The 10,755-nt window shown below is 33.4% G+C and overlaps 1 protein-coding gene across 1 annotated transcript; it reads left to right on the forward strand.

Annotated features, from left to right (window-relative positions):
• The first annotated feature begins 2,309 nt into the window (after positions 1–2,309).
• On the forward strand, positions 2,310–4,529 carry LOC145587802 (peroxidase P7-like). The gene is made up of 3 exons (XM_081644481.1): positions 2,310–2,601; positions 2,711–2,902; positions 3,724–4,529. The coding sequence occupies exons 1-3, from the start codon at positions 2,389–2,391 to the stop codon at positions 4,282–4,284; spliced, it is 966 nt and encodes a 321-aa protein (XP_081500607.1). The 5' UTR covers positions 2,310–2,388; the 3' UTR covers positions 4,285–4,529.
• Positions 4,530–10,755: the final 6,226 nt, after the last annotated feature.

A 10,755-nucleotide genomic window follows, 5' to 3' on the forward strand; every position in this document is an offset into this window, starting at 1 on the left:
GCGCCACCTTTTTTTTTTAACAAAATAAATATACGTAGTATTAATTAAAAAAAAAGTCTTGTGTCATTTATAAATGAATTTAAATCCAACAAACAAGGTTGAACAAAAATCTTAAGCTCATCAAATATATGAACAAAGCTCGAACAACATCATGTTCGACTCGGTAATGTTCATAAATAACTCATTTTAGTCCATTTATAAGTTTTTTCACGCCCAATTAAAAATCGAAAAATTTATATATCTTTTATTCAATACATATTTGTAAAAACTACTAATTATTCATCATGTAAAGGCGTGAAAACTCCGTCATTACCTTTTTCTATGGAAAAAAATATAAATATCTTATGTAAAATTAAATGGATGTGTCAAAAAAAAAAAAACACCATTTTTTTAATGATAAATTAGAGCTTGTTTATTTAATCAAGCCTGATTTAAACTCGTTCAAGCTCGAACTTAAACTCGAAATGTAAATGAGTATGTTCGTGAACAAAACTCGAACAAGACAAATTCTTAACGAGCTCAGCTCGAACAAGATTTTTAAAAGCTCGTTGAAGCTCGAGATAGTTCGAACACGATTTTTTTTTATCAAGCTTAGCTCAAACAAACTAAAACTCGGCTTGACTCGGATCGTTTGCAGCTCTACTTATATCTCTGAGCTCTCTATACCCAAATTAAAATAAACATGATAGACACGAACTCAATTTCTTATGACTTTGTCAATGTAGACACTTGCTCCCTCGATCAGTGTTTCTTCCCTTCGGTGGACGACACATTATCATTTAATTGGTTAGTAGTTCGTAATGTCATTCATTAATTATTAATGAATCTTTTTCTTGCAGCCACAATTAATAAAGGAAAAGGTATACAACATGCACAATTTGGTTTTTGATCGATATATATCACTAATTTGTCAAACTAAATGAAAGAGATATCATAAAATTATACTAATACATCTAATTTGTGTGTATTATTATTAATGAATCGGCACACCTATAGCTATCAAGTTTATCAAATGGGCTATTTTTGATTTCCTTTTTTATTTTTTATTTTTCAATTTTTGTGTTCCTCATTTCCATTTTATTGTTTGCTAATTCAGACAATTACAAATAAGCATAATATTTACTCTTGGATATGATACACCAAATCTCTAGATGTATATATTATAGATTTTATAACTAATCACTGTTCATGAATTACTAAGGGAGTAATAACTAATTCAACGGTTCAACCCTAAGTTAATTCAACTTAGTAGAAAAATTATTTAAATAATAATTACTTATATAATAGAGTTATTCATCGTCTCTCTTAGTAAGTAATTATTACTTAATTAGTACGAGTATATTTTAAATAATAATATAGATTTATTAATGGTATGTCTACATCTAAAATTAAAGCTTCCTCTCTTGATTTTGTAAATTTACACTTCTTAATTTTGTCCATTTTTTTTTATCTAGACCAAATTATTTTATAAAATCTCACTTACAATACTCTCTTTCTTACCAATCTTTTATGAGAAACTCTCATATTGATCACGATATTTCTATAATGACCAAGTATTACATTGTACTATTACCTTGCTTTTCATAAGAAAGTAATAAATTTAATTAAAGTTTATCGAAGTAAATTTTATAATTAAGGTTATTAAGTATACTCAAAAAAGGATTGTATATCACTGTACATTGTTTTTTGGTAGGTTGATCTCTATATATTAGTGTAAGTATACTAATTATTGTTTGTATGCATGGTACATTCGAGTTTAAAATAATATTTATTGTACTTGACGATCATACACAAATATTGTGATTATGTTAATAGTTTACAAGAACTACAACACATGGTGTCTCACCCTTTTATGAACCACTTACTATTGCCACTTGAAAAACAGCAAGACATGAATGAAAACTTCACTGTTATGATACAGAAACAAAGTCAATCTTTCTCTAAATCTTATCTCCAATACTACTACTAAACGACACTTTAAACCCTTATCTTTATATAATTATTATGTAATAATATGCATATTATTTTCTAAAAAGAAGGATATATTATACGATTTCATAGTAGTCAATTTAAGCCGGAAACTGAATTTGTCTTTTTAGCAATTGTATTACATCATTATTCAAAAATTCCATCCACGTCAACTGACCGTAGAAATAATCTCTAAAAATTCAAAGTAAACGCGTTTAGCTGAAATCTTTGACGTTACGTCAATAGCTTAACACTACTACTATTCTCTCATGCACGTTAGTTCATGGCTATGCACCAAGCTCGATCTACTATATATACTATGCTTACCATAATCTATTTTGCATCAATACTTAGCTTGCAATATATAACAAAGATTTCATTTTCGATATCTTTGGCTCATTTTCGATTATTAAGCTACTCATGGCTTCTGCAGTGATCCAATTTTTTGCGATTTTCTCTGTCTTTTTTCTCTTTGCATGTGCTACTAATGCGCAACTTTCACCTTCTTATTACTCCAGTACATGCCCTAATCTCCAAGGTATAGTACGTAATGCAATGAGACAAGCTATATCTAAAGAACCACGTATGGGAGCTTCTATACTTCGATTGTTCTTCCATGATTGTTTTGTAAACGTGAGTATTTAACTTATTGTCTAAGAATGGTATTTATTTAGATTTTAATTTCAAAATCAGCGTTGTATGTGCATAATAATTCTAATTTGTTTTTTCTCTTGGCATTTAGGGTTGTGATGCATCTGTACTTCTTGATGATACGGCTTCCTTCACCGGAGAAAAGAATGCATTTCCGAATCAAAATTCAATTAGAGGTTTCGAGGTTATTGATATTATAAAATCAAATGTAGAAGCTGCTTGTAGTGGAACAGTTTCATGTGCTGACATCTTAGCACTTGCAGCTCGGGAGGGGGTGCTCTTGGTAAGTAATAATTATTAGTGTTCATATTATTGAAAAATTCAAATTACCTAGTAAAAAGGCGCGGATACAAGAAGCATACGTTGTATATACAATAATTCAAGTATCATACATTGAAAATACATTGAAAAATACGAGTAACCTCTTTAACTTACGTGAAAATTTTAAAATTTGTGATTACTAAATTATATTTTATGTTTTTTTCACACGCATAACTCTTTAAATAAGGTTAATCTAGTCTTTATTTGTGATTTAATTTCTTAGTGGCCTGGCTTAGCCTTAAGAAATTGAGCTTAGACAACTATCCTTGTGTTTTCTTACTTTTCAGATTAAGATTTGCATCATCTTGGTATATTTATATTACCATTATGAACCACTTAATTATCGCATTTTTTTGCTTAATAAACATTTTTTTTTAGTGATTATTAAGAATACAAACCATTTTCCCATTTAAACGACACTGAAGCTTCAAATCGAAGTCTCTTTACTTAACAATTTAGTCACATTATACCATATTAATATATAATAATGACCCACCAATACACATGCATGTGTCCGATCAATCACATTCTCGTTACATCAAGTTTCTAATTATTGTTCACATATGACAAACTACAAATTACAAATCAAATTATTATTCAAAACTAGCGATAATAGTCCAATAATAATTTAAGTTTGTATCTATGATCGCACTAGAATTTAATGTGAGAAAAAAAAATACATTACCATTATGTTTGATAATATATTGTAACACTATGTATTAAATCATGCAATAATAATTATGTATGATTAATAATAATTATGTATGATTATTGATCATGCAGTTGGGAGGCCCTTCATGGACGGTACCATTAGGAAGAAGGGATGCAAGAACAGCTAGCCAAAGTACCGCCAATTCAAACCTCCCACCACCCACGGCCAGCCTTAGCTCGCTGATCTCCTTATTCGCCGCCCAAGGCTTAAACGCCCGTGACATGACCGCCCTCTCTGGGGCCCACACTATCGGCCAAGCTCGATGCTCCAGCTTCCGGACACACATCTACAACGAAACCAACATCAACCCTAACTTTGCCACCTTGCGCAAGAGAACATGTCCCGGTCCTGCCTCCGGTACAGGCGACAACAACCTAGCCCCACTCGACATCCTGTCACCTAATCGGTTCGACAATGGTTACTTCCAAGACCTTTTGGTTAGGCGTGGGCTTATGCACTCGGACCAGGAGTTATTCAATGGTGGGTCACAAGATTCATTGGTTAGGTTATATAGCACCAATTTTCGGGCTTTTGCTAATGATTTTGCAAATGCAATGGTTAAGATGGGGAATATTAGTCCTCTTACTGGATCAAATGGAGAGATTAGGACAAATTGTAGGGTAATTAATTAATTATTTATTTTTTCAAATTGATAATTAATAATAATAAGGTTCAAAATGGACCTGTACGTAGACTGTAGGAAGTTATTATCATGTCATCAAAGGTGGATATTTGCTTACGATTTGTAACCTTGAATTATGTATACGGTCGTATGCAACTACACATGTTCATCATATATTCATATGAAATATAAACATCATAATAAATTAGAATTATTATCGTGAAGTAATTTCATTTGCTTCGCTTATTTATTAAATTCTTATGGTCTCCGATGCATTTATAACTAAACTTGACATAATTATATTTGGTAAAAAAATAATTTCAATTCAACGCTACGGATTTAGTTTTGTAAAATTTGTCCAGTTCAACAAAAATAATTTCATTTTAATAAAATAAATTTAAATTAGTAAAAATCGGTTATTTTAATAAAACAAACATAATAGAGAAACAATAAAATAGTTTTGATAAGTTCCAGTCATTTCAATTCGATAAAAAAAAATATTTAGTTTAGGGTCCATTTGGCATTGCCATGGTTTTCTGTTTTTTGGTTTTTTGTTTTTTAAATTCATATAATATATGTCATATAATGAAACAAAAATTAGACAAACTTATTAAAATCAAAATAATTTTGAAAACTGACAACAAAAAAGTGAAAACACCTTTTTCTTGTTTCCTATTTTTAATTTTTTGGTTTTCAAAAAAAAGAAAACTGAAAACAAAAAGCAATGCCAAACAAGCCCTTAATTAGTAAAAATAATTTCAATTTAGCAAATAGAAGTAGAAGATAGCATGACGTACTACTGCAATATATAAGGGACTATATATTAATAGGTGCATATGTTGGATGAAAACATTGAATTAATTTTTGGTATAAAATAGTATCATCAACAATTTTCTTACTTATCGAGGTTTAATCATTTTTCTTTCACACATATACGAGTAACAAACAATAAGAAACTGCTTCGTCTTCTCTATTTTCTCTCTTCTCTCTCCTCTTTTTTTTAGGGCTTTAATTGTTGGTCGTTTAGGCTAGCAATAGTCTAATTTCTTCATAAATTAGACTATTTCTGACCCTTTTTCTTTGATTTAGTTCACTTATTTGCTATTCATGCTTTGTTTTGTTCTCTCCGTTTGTGAGAGTCTATTCCAATTTTTTTTGGGTTTTTTCCTATTTTCTGGATTTTGAATCTCATTTATGGATGAGAATTTTATTTTTAGGGTTTTAATAATAATTGAGAAGGTGAATTGGATTCATATGGGTCTAAAGTTCATTATCAACTCTACGATCAAAACATCAGCGCAAATTGCGAAGGTCTCTACTTGGAAAGATGCAAAGACATCACTGCTCGCATTAAGTTTGAAGCAGTGGAGCGTGAGCTATGCCCGATATGCAAAATACTTATGGTTTTAATTGTAAAAGTTATGTTATTTCGATCTCTAGATTTGTGTTTTACAAATCTTTATTATTATTGTAAATGTCGTATGGCTATTTATTAATGATAATATTCTTTTTCCTATCAAAAAAATAATAATATAAAAAAATAAAAACATTTATGTGATTTAATTTTTATTTTATAATTTCTCAAAAAAAATTATGTAATTTAACCCAAATTGAAACTTTTTTTTCAAGAAAAACCCTAGCCTCCCTCTTTTCTCTATCCTAAACCCAAGCTTCCATTGTTAATTTTGAAGGGGCTTCCATCGGATTTTACCGCTGAAAACCCCAAATCGTTGCTTCTTGTAGTTTATTTGTTTCTTAGGTTATACTGTAATAATAATGTCCCCCTCAAAAGAAAGGGTTTACCTCCTTCAAAAGACGAGGTTTTTCTGATCTCATTCGAAAGGCAGTTTTCGAAATATAAGATTTTATTTATGTTTTATAGGTTCTCCAGTTTTGCGGGGATATGACAAATTATTGCTTGGATTCAGGTTACAAAAACGTAACAAGTAATTTTCTTCCCTACAAAATTATGATGCAACGATGGATCCACTCAAAAAGTTGAATAAGACAAGGAATCAAGAATATGTCGAATTGTTATATTTATGTATTTAGATTCTTAGCACTTTCCGATTAATTCTTGTTTGATTTTGTTAAATCTATTTTATTAGTGTCAATTGTCAATTGTATATGTCGTATGCCTTTTATTAATGAATATAGTTTCCTCTAGGACTTCTGTAAAAAAAATACAAAATTATATTTGCATTGTAGATGTTAAAAGCCTAATTGTGTTCATATTATAATATAAAAAATATAAATCGATACTTTTATTTTATCATTAAAATACTATGGTAATCATATTTCAAACGACAACTATAAAAACATCTGATAGGAGAAGCTTTTGCTTTTTGTCAGCAACAAGGAGTGATAATGTTATAACATTTAATAAAAAAAAAAAAAACTAATGCACTAGATATATCAAACATGCAAATTAAATAATGAAAAATAATGGACTTATTGGAAGTTATTATAAGAATTTTTCTTCAAAATAATAATAAAAAAAAAAATACTCCCTCCGTTTTTTTTTATTTGCATCACTTTCCTTTTATGGGTGTTTTTTTAAATGCATACTTCTATATTTGGTAACTTTATATTATATATTATCATTTCTCTCTCTTACTTTATATCCACTCAAATTATTTTACCATTTCTCTCTCTTCTATGGTCCTCACTTAAATAATAAAAATATCTATCCTCTCTCACATACTTTAAATTTTCTTTCATTGTCCCCATCTTACTTTTACTATAATAATTTATGAGAAGCTATTGCGTGCAGATGTCCTAATGAAAATTTCCGTGCGGCTGGCTTGGCTGATATGTTTTACTTGTTAGCTAATATGTTTCATGTGTTGGCCGATATGTTTTTTCGGCTGGCTGATATGGTTTTTGTGTTGGCTAATATATTCCTTTTGTTGGCTGATTTTTTTTTTTTTTTTTTTTTGGCGTTTTGTTGGCTGATAGCCTGATATCAAACATCATTTGACTTCTATGCTTCTTTAGTTGGCTAATAAATTTATTTTGTTGGCTGATATGTATATTTTAATTATTGGCTTATATGTTTCATTTTATTGGCTGATATGCTTATTTTGTTGGCTTACCTGATGCTTTTGATTGCTGATTTCATCCTGCTGTTGGCTAATATGCTTTATTTGTTGGTTGATATATTTCTTCAGTTGCCTGATAAGTATTTTTTGTTAGCTGTTGTATTCCTCTTATTGGCTGATATATTCCTCTTGTTGGCTGATTTATTCCTCCTTTTAGCTAATATATATCTTTTGTTGGTTGATACTTTTTATTAATGTCTGATATGTCCCTGATATCAGACATTAATTGGCTTATATGTTCAGTGTAATGGTTGATATACAAACTTATTTTATTTCCTTCTCTCTCCTCTTTCCCCCTCTTCCTCTTCCTTTCTATACAAACTTATTTTATGGTTGATATGTTTGTTTTAGCAGCTCCTCACGCCATAAATTCTTAAGCCCACCGCACCGACCAACCACCAACCATCGACCCACTGGACCCACCCATCACCACCTCTTTCATCGTACCTCTTTCTCTCTCTTCCTCCATTCTCGCCCAATCACAACTCCACCAACAGCAAACCACGGCTACCACCAATCAAACCTCCAATTCCCCTGACTCACTTCCCTGCTACGAGCACCCCGTCGGAGCCCAGCCATAGCCAAGCGGAGTGCCCAACCATGCTCGTCTGGCGTCCACGGAGGTGGAATCCACCTACCCCTACCCGTAGATAGGCGAGGCTCAGTCTCTAAGGCATCGTCGTCCATGCCCTCGGGAACTGTGGGAGTGTCCTCTCGAAAGGCCTGATGCCGGCCACGAGTAGAAAGATCGCGATCCCGTTGTCTAGGCATGCTATTACATTCAAACAAAAATAAAAATCTAAATACTTAGCATTATTTCCTAAGTTATTTATTCAAAAATGGCTTAACGGCTACCTCAAGTTGCATTTTCTATTATACGCAAAATTTTTACCTCAAGGCTAAAAATTAGCAGAATAATGGAATTATATCTAGTACTTAGTTTCTCCATGACGAACTAATACTACGGTTCTCCTAATTGCATGATACTATGTTCTCCATGACAATATAGTACATACACAAAACAGAGCATGTTTCGAAATTGCACAAAACAATAGATCGGCACATCATGGCATATCTTACAAGATCTACAACCAATATATCATCATTTCAAGTGCAAAGAAATAACATGAACAACAAGAACATCAATTCACACAAGTAGTACCAAAAAATGGTGATTTACTTGTCTCTTCACCAAATCACACAAATTTGGTCTCAAATTGCTCACAAACAAACATGCATTCCTATACAAACTAATTCATGGCAAGAATTTTGACATAGAAGCTCAAAATCAAAAACCCCCAATCTGATTTTTTTTAGAGTTTCAAGAAAAAATGCATCCACCGCAAAATTTGAGACAAAAAGCAAAGAAAATTTACATGGATCCTTGTAAGAATTCGAAAATGAGGAAGATAGCAAAAAATTGAAGAGAATTTGGCTCCAAAAGCTCGAAAACCCACAGAATTCTGCAGTGCAACCACCACGGCACGGTAAAACACGCCGTGACACAGTGACCTTGGCCGTGTCACGGTGACCCTCTAACAGAAGCGGTGACCCTTTGTTAGTAGCGGCGAACACCCAGACAGTAGCAGCAAAAAAAACGACAAAACAAAATGCCGTGACGCGAAGTACAGACGCTGTGACATGGTGAAGCTCTTCGAGCGCGGTGCTGAAACGCTGTGGCGCGGTTGTTTTTGTGCAATCGAAAATAAAATAAAAAAAAAAAGAGGAGAAGAGAGAGAGCAGAAGAAGAATGAGAAAATGAAAATGGAGAAGAAGAATGGGAAAGCAGGCATTTAAAGCAAAATGAAGCCGTTACGGGCTCCGTTCCCCGTGCCACGGTGGTAGTTACCTTGTAACGGTATTCGTGACGTGGCACGACTTTTTTTTATCGAGGCACGTTGACTGGTTTAGCAAAGAGCAAATCCCGCGTCACGGGATTATGTACCGTCTGATGGGAGTGGCCACCGTGTCGCGGCATAATGCCACGTGACGCGGTGCCTTGATGCGTATCCTGCACGCTCTTGAAGATTCCTGGAGAATATACCGAGCATCTTTAACTAAGTTGAACGATTTTCCGCAGCTCTTGGACGGTTATTTTCTCACCAGAATTACGCGGAAAATTCTAATTGGTATTTAAAGGGTACCAAAATTACCAATTTACCCCTAACAAGCATCAGAGGCACATTTTCGACACCTAATATGGTCGAATAGTCGACTTGAAGGTAAATCATCTACTACCCACGTTCGGGGACAATCGAACCATTATTATTTCATGGCGCAAGGTTCTCGATACACAGAAACTTGCAAATTTCATTCGACAAGTTTTTTCCTCAAGCATGGAAAATTGTCGGTCGTTGTCACCTCTCAAAGCAAAGAAGTCAGCAATTATATCAGTTGTCGGCTTTCCTCTAGCATGGAAAGTATTATCGGTGGATTTCTTCAAGTATAGAAAACCGCCCAGTCGGCTTTCCTCAAGTATGGAAAGTATTAATCTTTGTTTGCATACCTTTGAGATCGCAGGAATTACTCTTCACTATAAGAATCGAGTAGAGGCCAATACGGGCAAATGTGACTCCATGATTCACTTCGTACCATCATCCTGATCCTCCTTTCGTGGTTCCGAACCATATGGAGTTAGTAATCTCATGGATTATGAATGGGGTGTAACCTTCACGGGTCAATCGTTGTTGTCTTCGTTGTCCCTTATTCATGGTTGCCTTAAATGATCCATGAACGGTTTACAAGTTCCTTAAAAACTTGTTGGCGGCTCCCTACTTTCCTTGTCCCTAATCGTGTATGTCAATTCCCACTTCCTATGAGTGCCGAGCATATTCACACATGCTTTAACGTAGGCGCACTTCGAACGACGCCTACAATAACTTACTTTTTACTAGAGCTAACCGACAGGAATGCGCAGTTGTAGTTGATATTCTCAACCAGTATGAAAAATCATCCGGACAGAAAATTAATTATGAGAAGTCGGAAGTCTCATTTAGTAAGGGGTGAGATTTGATAAAAGAGAAGGTTTTATGGAAATTTTAGGAATGCGGCAATTAGACAGGCATGAAAAGTATCTCGGTATCCCTACGATTGTGGGAAGGTCGAAAAAGATTGTCTTTGAAGCCTTTCGTGATCGAATCTGGAAAAAACTCCAAGGTTGGAAAGAAAAATTACTGTCACGAGCCGGGAAGGAAATTTTATTAAAATTTATGATCCAAGCCATTCCTACCTATCTTATGCGGGTATACAAAATTCCGGGGGTTATTATTCAGAAGATTCACGCAGCTATGGCTCATTTTTTGTGGGGGTCGGATGGTACAAAAAAGAAGACTCACTAGAAGAGCTGGGAGTCATTATGTACTCTCAAGTGTCTAGGAGGC

The sequence above is a fragment of the Chenopodium album genome, chromosome 17 (assembly GCF_948465745.1).
Source record: "Chenopodium album chromosome 17, dcCheAlbu1.1, whole genome shotgun sequence".
NCBI lineage: Eukaryota > Viridiplantae > Streptophyta > Magnoliopsida > Caryophyllales > Amaranthaceae > Chenopodium > Chenopodium album.